This window comes from Meyerozyma guilliermondii, genomic scaffold, assembly GCF_000149425.1.
Source record: "Meyerozyma guilliermondii ATCC 6260 scaffold_2 genomic scaffold, whole genome shotgun sequence".
NCBI lineage: Eukaryota > Fungi > Ascomycota > Pichiomycetes > Serinales > Debaryomycetaceae > Meyerozyma > Meyerozyma guilliermondii.
In genome coordinates, this window is record NW_001809799.1 from 1,475,670 (window position 1) to 1,493,200 (window position 17,531).

Genomic DNA, 17,531 nt, shown 5'->3' on the forward strand with positions numbered 1-17,531 from the left:
CCCTAAAATGTAACTATATGCAATTGTGCTAATCACTGTCTTCGTCGTCGTCGTCCAAGCCAACCGGAGCCAATCCCGGTGTCAAACCAGGATACGATATTTTTCCACGTTTCAATTTTTCATTGAAGTCCTTCTTCAGTTTTTGCTTTGTTTTCTTGTTGGATTTTCGTTGTGCTGCCAAGATTTCTTCTTGTAGAGATTCGAGCTCGGATTTGAGTTCGTAGTCTTCGATTTCCGAAAGACGTGAAAGTGAATTTGCGTTCCGCTTAACGATCTTGTTCAAGTACTTTTCTTCCTCTACCGTTAATTCATTATTCTCTTTATGCGATTTGATGATCTGATGCTTAGCCAACTTATTGACCTTCTTGGCTTCTTCCTGCTGTTTCTTCAATTTGCGTTGTTGCTTCAACTTGGCCTTCTTTTGGAGCCTTCTGACTTCATCGGCCGAAAGTGCTCTGGTCTTTAGTTGATTATTCACGGACTGAGCTTTTGATTGGGAGCGTGCTTTTCCAGCTTGCACCGCCTCGACGGGCACTATCCCCAGAAGGAACTTTTGTAGCGTCGACTCCGCCAGCGACTTGGAACTTTGTGACGAAAACGACATACCCTCGTTCCACATCTTGAATCTCAATTTGTGCGATGAGATGTCCTGCAGGTAAGGCGCGTCGATTTGAATATGGGGAAACCGCATTCACCTGTCAAAGTAGGTAGCCGATGAAAGTTGTGAAAGCCTCGGCCAAGCACCATTTTGGGCCACATTCGAGTCTGCGCATGTTGACCCCATTTTGATGTCCTCGGACTAGTGTGCAAAATGCAGGAACAACGGCTGGAAACGTCGGTGAAGTTCGCTCATGTGACGTGAAATCCCCAGCCGAGTGCGAAGTAATCTTGTGCGAATAGGCTTCCTTCCGTTCGGGGTAATTTTGCGAGATGCGAGTCGCGGGTCTGGTTTACGGATGTGCGGCGATAACCGATGTTGGCAAAGATGTCGATGTTTTGTTGGAGTAGATACCATCTTAGCTTCTGATTCAAAAATTCAATTTTGCAATTTTTGTCATTCTACCCCATATTCCAATCTCACCTCGTCCCTCGCTCCACATGCCCGCCAAACCCCACTGCAGCATTGCGGTTCGTGTGCAGGTCACCCCTCTCTTTGACCGCGGGTAGTATTTTCACATGGCTCTGTGCGCCGGACTATCCTGGGGTATAAAGGTTGCTGAAGTCGCATAAGATTCATAATTAGTATTTATTATGTCTGACGTCACCGCTGAAGGATTCGAGTGTTCCCCCATCTTCGAGCTTTTGAATGAAGCTTTGAAAGACGAAAGTCTCAAGAAAAAGGCCATTGCTGGTGCCAAGTGCGTTTTGGTCATCTCGTTGAAAAACAAGGAAGGCAAGGACCAAAGCTGGCTTTTGGACTTGAAAAAGGAAGGTTCCGTCAAGAAGGTTGACTCTGTGCCAAAGAGTGATGTCCAATTGATCTTGAAGGATGGTGACTTCCTCAAGTTGGCCGAGGGTACTGCCAACGGTCAAAAGTTGTTCATGAACGGAAAGTTGAAGATCAAGGGTAACATGATGAAGGCCACTGCCATCGAGGGTGTGTTCAAGCAACTCGACCCAAGATCCAAGTTGTAAGTGTTTATAAATAAGATATGACATCATCAGAACCAGTAGATCTAAGTCTCAGCCATCCCAAAAACCGCTACCCCGGATTTGTCAGAGACGAAGAGATGGGCACCGTTATAGGAGAAGCTTGTAGCGGTGAAAAGCTCAGGCACACCCACCATGTAGGTTATGGAGTGAGTGCCATTCTCGACGTCAATGTTCACTTTTAGGATCAAATCGGCCCCATTCGTCACCAATACTTGGAGCTGATGCTCGCTTTCATTTAAAACGGTGAGATGAGCAATTCTGTGGGGTGACAAAGAAACGTCAATTTTCTTAGTTTCTTGCTCCCAAACTAGAATGTGACCATTCCCGTATCCAGCAATAATATACTTGCCAGAAATCACCATCGAGGTGACTGCTACACCTTCAAACCCTACTAGTCGCTTGCGAAGCTGCGAATGGTACCCCACATCGAAACTCTGAATAATGCCACTTTCGTACCCAACATACAATTCCCGGCCAACGGTGTCGAACTCCTTGTCTGTGAGAGGCTCTTTGATGCTCCAGGGCTTGGGGAGCTCGACGGTGGCTATGCAATTGACAGGGTCTTGCAAATTATCAATGCGACGAAACGAGTACACTAAAGAGCCCGATCCACACTCCCATAAATTGACCGCTCCATCAAGGGACCCCGTCAAGTAGTTGCGGCCGTTACCTATGAACTCAATTGACGTAATTCCCAGAGTATGTCCCTTCAAAACTTTAGCAGGAATTTGTGAGTCGTTTTCAAGCAGCCATATTTTCATCTGGAGATCCAATCCCACTGTCAAAATCACCTGCTGCGACGGGAAAACTCGAATATGCTCTATATTAGCCGCATGGGCACCCTTAACCTCCTTCACAATCTTTTTCTCCTTCAAATCATAAACTATATATGTTCCTTGGATAGTTCCCATGATGAGCTTGTTGCTTGTGGATGCAAGAGACATCACAGAATCGAAAGTGTGCCACGACTCCGCAGCCTGTAGGACATAACTATCGTCTCCGATCTTCAACTTGAACCTTCGGCGATTTTTCAGTGAAAATTGAATAAATACAACTCCTTCCAGGTTGGTGAACTTTACCTGGTTGTCCTCTTTTGCCACATTTATGTAGAATAATTCCTGTTCTGATTCCTCTGAGGTTCTACGAGATACCCAAAAGCTTTCCTGCTCCACTGTGCCGTCTTCGACATCTTGAATGACATCTACAAAGGTGTCTTGCACAGTTATGAATTGCATCTTTCTTTCAAATCTAAAATCGCGAACTTTGAATATTTCGCGAGCTTCTTCTTATCACCATGTCCACGTTTGCAATGTTCCACGACCAGGACTTTGATCCTGCGTCCTACGTCGACGCTCTAGTGCTGTCCATGGCACAAAAAGACCCTTATTCAAAGAAAAGTCTACTGGAAATCAACAATAAATGCTCCAATTTGGTGGCCCATCTAGACTACTATACCGGCCAACTATCACGAGAAGTCATAGAAAAAACTGAAACCTTGAAGAAATCATCGTCAGCATTGGTTTCTCACGACACAAACGACTCCTACGACCAAATATCACGCCTCCAATACTACATAAATTCGGTTTCAAATGCCGTTATCGCACTCAAGGCAGACGTCGAAGTGGTGAATACGCAATTGGAATCTGCTTCGGATGCAGATCACGAGAAGATCCAGAGCTTGATCAAACTCAAGGAGTGTCGTAGTAACCTCCTTCTGGTGCTCTCGATTTTCGAGAAAATTGACGTTGTTACTCGCGATAGAGCCGACCAGGTGTCCACCATAACTGTCACTGATTTTGCCAAGGCTCTTTCACTTCTCCACACCACAATCACAGCCCAATTATCCAATCCCGCTACACGCACTGAATCCTTGAAGCAGAACATAGAAGATTTGATCCAACTCCTACCAGTATTCCACAACATGCATCGCTTCTACCCTATATATAAAGATTTTGTGGGGAAGCTCTCCGGTGAAAGACAAAACTACCCAGAAATGAACTAGATGCTCAATTCTAAAACCAAGTAAATTTTAGTGTCTAATATAATACAAATGCTAATTAATTCTCGCTCATGATTGTGCGGACAAGTCCGACATCTTAGTGTCATTAAGGTCATCGTGTTCAGCTTTCTCAAGATCCTCCTTCTTCTTACGTTTCAAAAACAGAAACCCAGCGTAATAAATAAAGATCTTGAAGGCTCTGGTTGGGAAAATGGCCACCACCCAGTGATCAGGGATTATTCTTATGACCAATCCGACGGGAATCGATATAAATCCACAGATGATTGCAGTAGCCCATTGACCAGGGGTCTGTCTAACAACGCTGAATGCAGCACCACCGACGAACATAATCAATACTTGCATTGCGCCGATGAGAAGAGCAATTCCCAAAAAGTACCAATTGCGGAACAAGTGTTGAAAAAAGTTCAAGTTGTTGGCCGTGAGTCTGTCCCGAACCTTTCGAATGCCATCTGCTTCGTCCAACTTTCTCGTGACGACCAATTTCCAGAACTGCAACCACACAAATGTGTTAAAAGTCATGGCGTCCAATTGCTTGTTCTGATGGTTGTCGATGTGATTATTGCCATGGAAAAATCTTCTGCCACAGAAATGAAGAATGAACGTGATAACCAACTGAGTGACTGACTGTCCAAGTATCATCTTCCACATCGAAACCGAAATCAAAGGAGCAGTACGACCAGCAGGCTTTTTCTTCAAAAACGAGTCGTCTGGCTTATCGGTCGCCAACGCCAACGCCGCTAAAGTGTCCATGATAAGATTCACCCACAACAACTGCACAGCAGTCAACACCGACTGGCCATTGGAAGATGCCACAGCGGACACAAACGTCAAGATACAGGCAGTAATATTGACGGTCAACTGAAACTGGATGAATTTCTTGATCGAAGTCGAAACAGTTCTTCCCCATTTGATGGCCTGGACAATATCGGTGAAATCGTCTGTCATCAAGATAATATCAGAGGCTTCTCTGGCCACTTCAGTACCAGCAATTCCCATAGAAAATCCCACGTCTGCCAACTTTAAGGCAGGAGCATCGTTTGTACCGTCACCCGTGACAGCAACAACCTCTCCTGCTTTCTTCAATGTTTCCACAAGAACCCGTTTATCTTCTGGAGAAGATCTCGCCAATACTTTCAAACGAGGCGCAATCCGCGTTCTTTCCGCATCCGTCAACTTGCGGAAGGTTGGTCCTTCCATGTATGCGTAGTCATTCGAAAGATCATCAGGAGTAAGAATATGGCATGCTCTGGAGATGGATTTTGCAGTATTCAAGTTGTCTCCGGTAACCATTCTAACAGTGACACCAGCTTCCTTACACTGAAGAACTGCTTGTGCCACACCGTCTTTCAACGGATCTTGAATACCTGCAATTCCATCCAAAACCAAGTGTCTTTGGTCTTCTGGAATAGTGGATCCTACAGCAAGAAGTTTCTTAGGGTCGGCTTGTTTGGAGTTTTCCTCTAAAAGTTCTGGTGGAGGCCAGTTGGAAATTCCAATGAAGTCGCGGTGAGCAAGTGCAATGGCTCTCAAAGCATCATTGGCATACTCATCAATCTTGCTGAAAGCGTCGTCTCTCTGTGACCGATCCATGGACACCGTAGTACCATCGACATTGGTTAGGTACCCACAATTCTTGAAAACAATTTCAGCCGCTCCCTTAGCGTAAAGACGGAACCCATTGTCTATCTTCATTACTATTCCAGCCCATTTTCTCGAACTTTCAAACTGGATGATCTGTACTATCTTGTCGTGGTTGGCGCTCCGCTGGGTCTCCAAGTTGTCTGTTGCAAACTGATTGAAAACTTTGTTAGCAAGGATCAACAAGGCAGATTCCGTCTTGTTTCCCAAATAAGGTTCGGTTACCACTCCAAGCTCAACCTGTCGTTCTTGTTGTTTCTTTCCGGGGTTTTGCATCAATTGGCGGATAAATGACTTTCTCTGTGGTTTTTGTCTTGCCATAAGAGCTTTCTTCTCGTCGTAGTCGGTGTTCTCAAATGCAGTGGAATTTAAAGTGATGTTGGTACAAAGAAAGACCTTAAGTTCTTCTGAAAGTTCATTCACCACTTCTGAAGACAATGGACCATGGCCACCAGAAGTATCGTCAAACTCGGACAGTCCAAAATATGCTCTCACGACTCTCATACGATTTTCAGTCAAAGTTCCGGTTTTGTCAGAGCACACAGCGGTAGCACCACCCATGGTCTCACATGACTTCAACACACGGACCAAATTACCGTTCTGAGCCATTCTAGTAGTGGCGAAAGCCAACGCTAAAGTCACTGCCAATGGCAAACCTTCGGGAACCGCAACGACAATAATTGTTATAGCAGTAATCAAAATGTCCAAGAACTTCTTTCCCTTTTGCGGACCAGGAATATCGTTGAATTTTCCTCCTGGAGCAATATTGACACAATAGCGGATGAACAAAACGATGAAAAGGACCAATGCGGCCAAAAAACCGTACTTGGAGATTCCCTCGGCAAGGTTGTCGAGTCTAACTTGCATGGGGGTTGTTTCTGCGTCGGTGTGAAGACTCATCATTGTTCTTCCATGAATGGAATTGGGGCCAACTGCAGTGACCATTCCATATCCCAAACCTTCGAGCACCTTTGCACCAGAAATAAGATAAGGGTCCTTGAACTTGATGGTAGACGAGCCCAAATCTTCATCTGTTGGAAGCTGTGCCTCATAGAAATCCATAGCCTCGCCAGCGGGTTTCTTCTTAATGGTATGAGATTCACCAGTGAGAGCAGATTCGTCACATTCAACGTCTCCCAGTATCAAGATGGCATCAGCAGGAACAACATCACCTGTTTGCAAGTTGATGATATCACCGACCAAAAGGTCGTAAATGGAGATCATTTTCTGGGCTCCGTCTCTTACCACGATCAACTCGCGGTCTTCTTTCTTGGCATTCAAACGAGCAAACTGTCGTTCTTTTTGATAATCATTGGCTGCACCAACCACCACCACAATTACAACGGCAGTAATAATGGCCACGCCTTCCACCCAGTCCACCTTGGGCAAAACTTTGCCCTCATCGTCCCTCAAAGGACCTTCACCAAAGGTCTCATATAAGCCCAATGCTAAGGATATAACCGCAGCCACAGTCAACATGATCAACACCTTGTCTTTCATGGCATCGTAACATAGACGAAAGAAGTTTTTCTGGGCTTTCACCGGTATTCTATTTTCTCCGAACAATTCTTCTCTATGTTTAAGATCTCTATGGGTATCGATTCCACTCAGCAAATTAGTCTCAAGACCATACAGTAACAGTTTGATCCCACCAAGTTCATGCAATTTGCGAAGCGATTTGGGATCGTGAAGTTCCGTTAACACTTCTGGAGTTAATCCTGAATTATCTGTGAGAGGTGTGGCTGATGAAACACTGATATTGTCTTCATTATCCGAGGTAGATCCGGGTAGTTGTAAATGTTTGGACGCTGTTTGCGCCCTTTCTATTGGATTCTGTGGAGCCATTCTGTTTAGTTGAAGGTTGCAATAAGCCAACTATAAGCCAGGTTGCAACAACCTCGCACGGCCCTAAGCCTTTGGAAATTTTCAGGCTTTGCTTAAAGCAAATGATTCGATGTCAAGTATCAACACTTAACAAATAATATAGCCACCTATTTGGATTTTGGTAACGAGAAAGTGTAAACTTATTGTTTACAAAGGTGCAGAGGTAGAATTGATGCTCCCTTCCACTTATTATATGATAAGATTGCAACTAGGTGCCTCGCAAAGAGGCTGTGCTGATGCTGATGTCAGCAACATTATCGAGACTAAAGCAACGCGCCGCAACCGACGAAAATGCGAAAATGCCGGGTGTCTGGTTGCGGTTTCGGTGTTCTCCATGACCTTTAGCAGTGCCCAGTGGTTCGGAGAGTGACAATTCTTTGGTTTCCGCAGCGATTTCAGGCTGCGTTACCACCCAACATGGGGGCGTGCCAAGGAGTCGAGTTTTGCATGAAGGCTAATTTTTGGGTTGCGTGCCGCAACCTTCACTGGCAGCCATGCCTCAGGGTTTCGCGAGCGCCAATATGTATGTAATTTCCGCATGTGGCAGCGGTGATGAGGACGATTAAGGTTGTGGATCGGGAGTCGCGGAAGAGAAAATGAAGAAGAATATAGTCATTGTAGAAGATGGTCTAATAATTGTTTTACAGTTGTAGTCTGTAGTCTGTAGTTTGTAGTCTGTAGTCTAGTCTAGTCTAGTCTAGTGTAGTTGTCGCGGTGCGATGCCGTCTGACACGCGGCCCCCAGTCTCAGTTTTCCGATACTTGCGTCGCAATTCCGCTTCGCAGAAAACCTCTTGGCACACCGAAAATGACACTTTTGGCAGGCGGAGCCGTATTGTTTCAAATCTTAATTGTTCGTGATCGAGATCGATGACAACCAGAATATGAAACAAAACACTTTAACGTATCAATGCATAGACATGTCAGGGACGTACCCTTCAAAGCCATCAAGCCAAAGCCACCACTTGATGACAGCTACATATCCGGTACCCGGCGCTTTCTCTGGGAAAATGCCCTGCTGGCCAAACGGTTAAGGCATCCGCCTCCTAAGTGGAAGACTCCGGGTTCGAGTCCCGGGTAGGGTTTGACCTATGAAGTTTAATTTTTTTTTCCTGCACTGCGCCCAAATGTGCCAAGATGGTAATTGGACCTTGGCAACTTGGCAGCATAGCCTCGATGTAAATGGTACTATCATTACACATATTTAAAATCCAAAATCAAACGCGCTCATATCGGGCTCCTCAAAAGCTGTGGGCGGGGGTGGAGGCTGTGCTTTTGCATCGTTCCGCCCCGAGTCTTCAAACGATTGTAACATCGATCTTATTGTTCCTTTTCCATTTTCTAACTGGTTTGTAGATTTTTCTGCCTTGGTTTTCTTCATGATTCCCTTATGCTCGTCGTATTCGATAAATGTCCATAATCGAACGAGTAGTATCGCAAGGTAGTCGCACCCCATTCGAGTATAAAGGCTGCAAATTTTCACAGTGAAATCAAATTCCTCATTTAAAGGCACCATCAAGTAGCCTCGTAAATACCGTACACTCTTTTGGCGCAAGCTATCAAACAACAATCCCAAAACAGGATCGTCTTGAAGATAACTTTTGCTCTGGGAAGTTAGTTCGCTTCCTTCAATATGGAATTTGTAGCATCGGTCAGAGAATAATTGGCCATTCTCTTTAAAAATGGCAATTGGTGGTTTTACAAGCGCCTGGATTGCAAGCTCCTTCTCGTTTAGCTCCCAAAACGTCCAGCTACTCAACCATCGGTTGCCTGTTTGCACAGCTTCAGGAACCACAAAATCTTCAATAATGTATCGTTCTGCATCACTTACAGGCTCATCAGAATTGACTGAATCTTTGCTTGTATAAACCTTGGCGATTGCAATAGCCAATGGAACATCTCTCAATTTGAAAGCTATCGTCTGGCAAGCGTCTTTGACAGAATCTCCAAGCAAGAAAAACGAAGCAGCATCGACGTAACGATGTTTTCCCAAAAGTACAAATGCATTCTTCAATGCTGCTTTCCGCCATCTATCTTCCGAAAAGTTGTTGTTCATGAAAGCTAACATCTTTTGCTTTTCTGGATGGCTGACGGTTCGCCATAATCCAGTTAAAACATGTTTCTTTCGAATGGCCAAATAAAACAAGGTGATGCGGCCGGAGGGGTCCCTAGAATCTCCAAACTCATTTCTAGCACAGGACTCCAAAACACTGGAAAGTCGGGACGTTTCCAACCAATATGGTATACCGGTTTGCGTAATATGCTCCCAGCGTAGTCTGTTCTTGTAATGGTTATGAATCATAGTGAGAATCACCTCTTTATTGTCACTATGAAGGGCCCAATTAATGTCTCTCATAGTCAATCGACTTTGCTTTGATGAGGTTTGGAAAAGCTTGAATCCAATGAAAAATCTTAAACCATTATCATCAAGTGATTCGTGGTAAACTTGTAGTTCACGAACGATGTTAATCACGGATATAAGCGTGATTTGCTGGTGACGAGTTAAAAGTGGAAGTGAAGACTTGGAGAGTCTTTCAACGAGAAGATGTGCAACTTGATCATTGAACTCACTAAACACATCGAGGTCGCCATTCGTAGAATTGTCTTGACCATTGAACAATTCATGGACATCAGGTGTAGCTGCTCGGCTTTCTCTTCGGGATGGGTGTTCACTGACAATTACTTCGTCTAAGCTGAGACCCAAATCCCATTCAATCATCTTGCCAACTCGTAGAATTTTGAATAATTGAAACAAGATACTCTTGACGAGAGAGGTGTGTAAGAAGAACAAACTCTGAATGAGAAATTGTGGGTGGTAGAGTGGAAGTGGTCCATTCAAAATCTTGACCAAGTGATCGATGTCAAGCCGAAAAGAATTGGCTCTTTTGCCAACATCTTCGTTGCCAATATATCCCACCATTAATTGTCTCAATGTCTGGTCAACGAAACTTTCCGACGACCCCAAGTCAACGTATTTGTCGTCAATGAAAAACTGGTTTCCGCTCGCTATTACCAAGTACCCGTTTGCAAGCCAGATCAGATCGCCTATTTCATGAGTAGTAAAGTCTGAGATGTCTATCTTTTTCAACACTGCAAAAGGAGGGATTTTGTTGGTGTAGTCGTAACGGAGCTGAGTATACAAAAGAACATGTCTTCTGAAACCCACAGACAAAATGGCGTTTGGTACGGAAGAACTTCTCGCATCATGCTGAAGGTTATTTGCACCTTCGTTGAACCCCACATATGTCCAATCGAGATCTCTCACTTCATCCTCAAAAGATTCTTCGTATTCTAAAACACCATTCTTGGTATCCCAAATACTCAATTGCGTGCCTGTGCTATCGATGACTGCAAACCGGCTGACTCTAGCGGCTCCATGTATTTTACCAGCTTTTTCAATGTTCGTATGAACCATTGCAGTCTCGGTCCAGCCTAGCTTCTTGCTGGCTATGTCCTTTAAATCGAGTCCGTATATCAGCAATCTTCCCCCAGTATCAATTGCAGAAACCAAGCTTTCATTCATATCAAGGTAATCAGAGTCTATGCTTGCTACCAAGTGTAAGTCCTCCTTAGGAAACCTGTCAATTTCAACTTTCTCCATTTCCACTGGATCGGTATTTAATGTCCATGCAAGAGTTTCTGAAGTGTCAAATATGGCGATGACACCAAACCTCTTTTCTCCCTTCTCTGTATCAGGAAGTTTGAACAGAAGCACAGAAAATGGCTCACTTTTTTTGGTTTTGTCGTCTTGTGAAATCGGGAATCTAACTGCTAGTGTTGCTACTCTGTCAGCATTACAACTGACACAATTCCAAACACTAACGAAACCACACTTTTCAAATACAACAATTAAATGCCGTCTATCCTCGGTTTCAGCGTTGACGTCGTTGACGATGAGTGCACTCCAAGCACCTTTGATTTTCTCGTTTGCTTGACATTCTTCAAGTCCAAGTCGAGTTCTTTTGGTTATGGATAAGCGGCAGGTAGGTTGAGATTCGAGTATCAACGGTTCCCAAATATAATTGTGTTCGGCGAAATTCAGAATAGAAAGTAGTACCTCGGGTTTCCCGTTATTGAAGCTTGACTTGAACAACTTTCGAATGGATTTGGTATGTCCTTGGTAGCGCTCTACAAGCCGGGCTCCGATGCCGCCTGTGTTACCTCTGAGCAATCTTGCAAAGTCAAGCTCTAGTAATCTGAGGGTGTTATTGAAGCGATCGTGTATCATTACAGCCACCTTTGGACTCACATCTCCCTCAACAGTGGTGCAAATTTTGGAAATAACCAAGTTTTTCTGGCTGATTCTGAACTGTAAGGATTGGATTGTATCAACGTTGATAGGCTCCACATTGGGTACATTTAAGTAGGTTGGGAAGCAATGGTCGTCCAATCTCATATCCATAGCATCTATTCGGTCAAAACGAATAGAGTTTGGAGGATCTTGACCAGCGTTCACCATTGCAAATATGACAATGTTCCCTTTCGTTCCAATCGCTAATAGTAGGTCCAATGTCTTGAGATCCTGGCTTTGGAGGTAGCGAGTAATGTTCGACTCTTCCTTAGTAGCATTCAACGCTGGAACTACGGTTCGCTGAAGGTGATAATTGTCGATGATGATAGAGCCAAGAAGTTTCTTATCCTCAAAGCAGTCCCCCAAATCAATATGGGACCACGCTTTGATGTGGCTGTGGTCACTGTACTCGTATGAAGCCCACACGGTTAGTCGTCCTTCGTTGGTAATGGTGTATAAAGTGTCACAATCATCTGACAGGTTGTCAATATAGTCTCGTATGTTTTTGATGTTTGCCATTGACTTGTCGGTGACTTTGGTTATTGAGTTCGAAGGGATTTTGTATCGCCATTGCACTTCAACGGCGTAGGTTCCTGGAGGATGAGGAAGATACGAGACATCGAATTGTGTCGTTTCGTCGCCATAATTGGCACGCGACCACACTTTAAGCAAGTTGTCGTAGTGGTTGCTAACAGACACGATCTTGTTGGCATTGGCAGTGATCTTAACCTTGGTAACTGAGCTAGGCTGGGGACAGTACCATCGTCTTCGATGACAAGTTTCGCCAAAGTTGTCGAAAATATAATGTAATGATATCGATTTTGCCGTGCCCACGCAAAGTTCCAGCTCTATAGTGGCCCAATCCATACAATTGACGTTGGAATTGTCGTCCTCGTTGATTATAGTGGTTCCTTGCGTCCATCGTGGACGACTCAGAAACTCGTTTTCTGGTTTAAAAATGATAATTGTGCTTTTTACTGAAACCGCAATGTACCCTGTAGTTCCGTCAATGACCACACACCCCAAATCCCCCAGTAAATATATCGTTTGAAGGTTATCGAGTCGTTGGAGCAGGTCCAGTTTACTTCGCCGATCGGGTTTCAAGGTCGATGAGATGATCAAATTGTTTCCCAGACCATATGCTACTAGATAATGAGACTTCCATAGTGCGTGCAGACTGGAGTTTGGTTCCTTTATTGACTTCCCCCGGTATGAAAGTGATGGTCATCACCGGTAGTATATGTAGAATGATTTGTGCGGTTGCGAAAAATGAGAGTGAGAACATAAGAGAGTGAGACGAACGAGAACAGAATAATGAGTATGAGAAAAGGAAGTCATTTTATAAATAGAATCTCGATTAAATATACTGATTACATGTAGAATTAAACAACATCCTCGTGCATCGAGACCGCCGTGGAGTGAACCACCGACTTGACCGACTTCAATTCATCAGCAGCGACAACCTCCTGCAAGCCATCTTCCTCAACAGTAGTGTGGTCAGAGACTCTGAACAAGAGGAGTGGTGCAGCGATGAGCAATGAACCATGGACCAATCCCCATGAACTGGCAAACATGGCCATGTATGGCTTCTGGAGAGCATCCAATCTCCATGCGATGGCAGCTGCCGCAGACTGAATACCCTTGTAGAATCCCAGCATACAAGGACACCGTCTTGGGGTTATTGGACATGGTTCCCAACGACCAGAAAATGAAGGTTTGGAACATGGCATCGTACATTCCGTAGAAAATGTACAAGAACATGGGTCCAATATAGGAACCATCTTTATAGTCAATTGGAGTCAATTTGGGTTTAGTTGGATCAGCAGTTTCTCTGGTGAATCCTTGTTGGAACTTAAGACCTCCTCCCCAGATTGCCATACCTGTAATGAACAAAATACCCCATCCAATTCTTGACCGAGTGACTCTTCTGAATCTGTTCATATCCAATACAGTACCAATAATGATGGCTCCAACCATTTGTGCAAGCCAGTAAAGCAACGAGTTTAAAGAACGAGTTCTCAAGTCAAACCTTCCCAAGTTGAAATCGTTGAATTGGTAGGTGTAAAACCAGTTGGAAGCGAAAAACATGGGGAACATGAAAAAAATTGATGGCTTGTCCTTCAAGAGTCTAGCCATACGAATGAGTTCATCTTTCCAGTGAGGGTGCTTCTGGGTGAGAACACGAGTATTATCGGCCTTCCACACCTTTGACATGGGGAGCATAAAGCATGCAATGATGGAACCACAGCACATCAAAATGATGAAAGCAATAAATGTACCATCGTTAGCACTTGAAGACTTATTGTTCATATTATTGGCAAGAGGAATAATCGAACCAATCACGGCACCCAAATTGAAAATGATCCAGAAAACCATAATGGCTCTTCCCTTGGTGTTTTCGGTGGGGTAAGACATGATAATTGTACCTTGAGCAGCCCAAAGACATGAAGCGCAAATACCCAAAAATGCCCCTGAAAAAATCACAAATCCCTTATTTTCAGTATGTTGGAAACACAAGAGAGACCCAGAGTAAAGAGCATATCCGAAACCTCCAAAGATCAAACAAGCTCTGGGACCAATCATATTACAGATGGTTCCACCGAAAAACCCAATACTGGCAAATGTCGAGTACAACGCAACAGTAGCATTATTACTGGTGGTAACGTCAGAGATGGAAGCACCAATACCAGTCAACGCATTGTACATACCTGGGGTCATAAACACCACAAAAGCAAGCATGACAATTTGGATCATGGCATGCGAGTATTGAGGAAGTCCTGGGACAAGTTTCCTATCGTACCATTTTCCCAGCGATAATATTTCTTCTGTGGAGTGTCTTTGGAGCTCCAAATGAGTTTCCTCGTGCCCGTAGGTATCGGGACTGCTGTTCACGTTGATATCTGTTCCTGATTTTTCCATGATTTTCGTTCGACGTCAAAGGTTAATTCAAAGTGAAATTAGACAACAAATATGTTGGTTCCAAAGCAACTGATAAAGTTTCAACCACGATGCTGAGTGCCACTAGATGTTGCTTGGTACTTTGCGTGAACTTGATATATCTGGTCAACAGATATGTTCATATTATATACCCTAGCTTCTCAGTATCTGGCGCACAGCGCGAGCCGCACGCCAGGTTACATTTGCAAGAACACCAGAAACACTAGCATTTGAACGAGGGTAGGTGAAAAGTGGTCCAAATGAGCCGAAAACAAGTCAAGATGAAGTACACAAAGTATAGTCCATTCTGGCCACTCAACTTTTAATTTCGTCTTGTTTTGACAAATCTACCATCATTATGGTCCCAATCGCACCCCGAGATCCGCACCTCAAGCCGTACAATGTAACCTCCAAAACGCCATTTGGGACCCCGCTTATCAGGTGCACCGGGTGTTGCATTGTCTGTGTGCAGGCAATTGGGTAGGAGCCAGATAAGACAAGCTACGCCGTCACGTTGTAAATAGATGGATCATGGAGATGTTGCGAAAATATCGTGTTGACGAAATGAGTTGTTACATCGTGTAACCATGAATGTTGCAATCAGTAATTTCGATCAGCGACAAACACAACAAACGAATGTGTATAAGCTCTGAATCTCATCAGATGGTGTTGTTGCATACTACATCTTACCGCTTTTGTAAATAAGTTTCTTGTGTGGTTTCGTTGTGGTATTACTTGGATACGCTCTTGTGCCCGCTTGTGTGCACTCCCGGAGATATCCGGTGCAACGTTACCTACGATGCAACGCTCGCTTGGAGTATACACGCCGCATCACCATGCATTGCAACGAACTATTCTCCCCATGGGGATCCTCGTAAACGAGTGCAACAATGATTCCGTTTGACAAATGAGGCAGAAATTACAGATACAATGTCATGAATATTCGGTTTTCTATTCTAGTCCCTGACTTCATCATTCTACTCTCCATTTTTATTCTTTTTGTCCATAATCCTGTCCGATTTCAACTATACTCTTCACCAAATCGGCCACCACCTTGTCGGTCAATATTGGTGAGTTGAATACAACTCTGAAAAACTCCCCTTTTTTTTCTTGACCTGGTTGAGGATTGGGTGAAAAATCCACCAAATACTTTCCTTGCTTGTGTAGTTCCCGGGAAATGTACCTGGTGACTTCGCTATGGTCCTCGTTCGTCCAGTGTGAAGGCCGGAAGTAGAAGCATACCTGGAGACATGGAGGAGGATTTTCAGGGCTTCCCAACACTAGTTCAAACCGCTTATCAGCGCTGATTAAATCAACGAACCTTTTGGCTATGTCGAACGCATGGTCAACCCTCTTGGCAAACCCGTTCTGACCAAAGTAAATCCACGCCATGTAGAACTTGAACGAATCGGCTCTGCGACCACAACCCATGGTTCCATCTGCCAAGTCAAAGTTCTCTTCCAGTTCATTCTCTCTTCCATGGAACAAGTATGGAGCAGAAAGAGACATGGCGTTCTGGAAATCCACCACATGAGGCACCAATAAGAACGAACAAGTGGTAGGAACCCCAAGCATCTTGTGAGGGTTGACAGTTATTGAGTCTGCGAGTTCGCTTCCCTTCAACTTTGCACTATGAGTAGGTGAAAAAATCACGTTTCCACCCCAAGATCCGTCGATATGGAACCACAAATTGTGCTCCTTCGCAACGGCTGCAATTTCCCCAAACGGATCGTACGATCCAAAAACCGTGGTTCCAGCTGTCGCGTTGACATATAATGGAATGTAACCTTCCAGTTTCGACTTTTTGATGGCTTGCTTCAAACTAGCCACATCCATGGTTCCATCTTCCAATATGTCCACTTTGAAAAGTGAACCCGAACCCAATCCAAGCAAAATAGCTGCCTTTTCCACCGAATAATGGCAGTGCTTTGACGAGTAAATTGCAAATCTTCTTCCATTGTTTCCTTCAATCTTCGTGTCAGGGTACTTCATGGCGCGGGCCATCTGGAGAGACGTGATATTAGACCATGATCCGCCGGAAAACGTGAGTCCTCCACAAGTTTCTTGGTGGTCTTTGAAGAAAAGTCCAGCATACTTTTTTCCAATATAATTTTCCAACACTGACAATACCGGTGAAACCGTGTATACGTGTGAGTTTGTGTTTAAGACCGACAAAATGATGTCAGAAACCACTCCTATAGGATTATTAGATGCATATAATTTATCCAAAAAACCAGGATTCCATGTATTTACAGAGTACTCAAGCACTTTGTCAATCACCTCAAAAACTTCCTGGGGGTGTTTCCTGATCCCACTTTGCAACTTGGCATCGTCAGTAAACTCCTTTTTGAGAAATTGAGGACTATGGTAACGTCCAAGTGAGTCCTCTTGGTACTCGTCCCGGCTCGGATCCGCTTTGGATATGTAGTCCAAAATTCTAGGCTGGAGTTGTTTGAGCAAAGAATCGAGTTCTTCTGTTCTGTACGACTCCAAATCGCATTCTATCGTTTCGTTGGTCATTTTACTGAAATAGTATATAATTGTAAATTTTGAAAAATTCACGTTTTGCGCACATGCCACAGTGCTAGCTATATACAATATTGTGGGTCCAGACTGAGTGACGGAAAAGGGGACGGAACTAAAAAAGCAACAAGACAATAGAAATAATGGGAAAGCAATAAAAACCGATTGTAGGAATCTTGGGAATCTTCACATCAACTGTAATCCATGTAGATCCAAGCTCGAAACTGCCTTTATCAATTCCTTCATTTTTCCTTCAAAATTCCCTTTTCACTATTTTCCTTCATTTTTTTCACTATTTCTCCTCCTTTCTTGTCAAATTACGGTTCATCACCTCCAATTTTCTCATCTCCTCGTGAGGATCAAAGTTTCCACTGGACAATTTATCATAAGTATCATCATATTTGCCCGTAGACAATGGAGCATTTCCTCTCATACGTTTCCGCATATCGAAAAAACCATTTTTACATTCTAGGAACGCCTGAAGATTAGCCACACACAACTCAGGCAAATCCTTCTTCAATTCTGGTTTTGTTAAACAATCCAGAGGAGTGTTACGTTCTATGAGAACACACGGAGACCTCTGAAG

General features: G+C 44.0%; 8 protein-coding genes and 1 non-coding gene across 9 annotated transcripts; 3 read left to right on the plus strand and 6 right to left on the minus strand. All coding sequences in view use genetic code 12, as the record gives it.

Annotated features, from left to right (window-relative positions):
- Positions 1-28: 28 nt before the first annotated feature.
- PGUG_02035 (uncharacterized protein) lies at positions 29-691 on the minus strand (the record flags this gene model as incomplete). Its single annotated transcript, XM_001486314.1, has 1 exon — positions 29-691. One exon carries the CDS (start codon positions 689-691, stop codon positions 29-31), a length of 663 nt encoding a protein of 220 aa, XP_001486364.2.
- A 560-nt stretch (positions 692-1,251) lies between these two features.
- On the plus strand, positions 1,252-1,635 carry PGUG_02036 (uncharacterized protein; the record flags this gene model as incomplete). Its single annotated transcript, XM_001486315.1, has 1 exon — positions 1,252-1,635. The coding sequence occupies one exon, from the start codon at positions 1,252-1,254 to the stop codon at positions 1,633-1,635; it is 384 nt and encodes a 127-aa protein (XP_001486365.1).
- Positions 1,636-1,676: 41 nt separating this feature from the next.
- Positions 1,677-2,888, minus strand: PGUG_02037 (uncharacterized protein; the record flags this gene model as incomplete). Its single annotated transcript, XM_001486316.1, has 1 exon — positions 1,677-2,888. One exon carries the CDS (start codon positions 2,886-2,888, stop codon positions 1,677-1,679), a length of 1,212 nt encoding a protein of 403 aa, XP_001486366.2.
- Positions 2,889-2,947: 59 nt separating this feature from the next.
- On the plus strand, positions 2,948-3,655 carry PGUG_02038 (Golgi transport complex subunit; the record flags this gene model as incomplete). The annotated part of the gene is made up of 1 exon (XM_001486317.1): positions 2,948-3,655. One exon carries the CDS (start codon positions 2,948-2,950, stop codon positions 3,653-3,655), a length of 708 nt encoding a protein of 235 aa, XP_001486367.2.
- A 66-nt stretch (positions 3,656-3,721) lies between these two features.
- On the minus strand, positions 3,722-7,156 carry PMC1 (calcium-transporting ATPase; the record flags this gene model as incomplete). Its single annotated transcript, XM_001486318.1, has 1 exon — positions 3,722-7,156. One exon carries the CDS (start codon positions 7,154-7,156, stop codon positions 3,722-3,724), a length of 3,435 nt encoding a protein of 1,144 aa, XP_001486368.2.
- A 1,050-nt stretch (positions 7,157-8,206) lies between these two features.
- Positions 8,207-8,279, plus strand: PGUG_05996. Its single transcript has one exon. It is a non-coding gene; the product is annotated as a tRNA-Arg (tRNA).
- Positions 8,280-8,398: 119 nt separating this feature from the next.
- Positions 8,399-12,352, minus strand: PGUG_02040 (uncharacterized protein; the record flags this gene model as incomplete). Its single annotated transcript, XM_001486319.1, has 1 exon — positions 8,399-12,352. One exon carries the CDS (start codon positions 12,350-12,352, stop codon positions 8,399-8,401), a length of 3,954 nt encoding a protein of 1,317 aa, XP_001486369.2.
- Positions 12,353-12,982: 630 nt separating this feature from the next.
- Positions 12,983-14,404, minus strand: NGT1 (Ngt1p; the record flags this gene model as incomplete). The annotated part of the gene is made up of 1 exon (XM_001486320.1): positions 12,983-14,404. One exon carries the CDS (start codon positions 14,402-14,404, stop codon positions 12,983-12,985), a length of 1,422 nt encoding a protein of 473 aa, XP_001486370.2.
- Positions 14,405-15,412: 1,008 nt separating this feature from the next.
- Positions 15,413-16,942, minus strand: PGUG_02042 (uncharacterized protein; the record flags this gene model as incomplete). The annotated part of the gene is made up of 1 exon (XM_001486321.1): positions 15,413-16,942. One exon carries the CDS (start codon positions 16,940-16,942, stop codon positions 15,413-15,415), a length of 1,530 nt encoding a protein of 509 aa, XP_001486371.2.
- Positions 16,943-17,531: the final 589 nt, after the last annotated feature.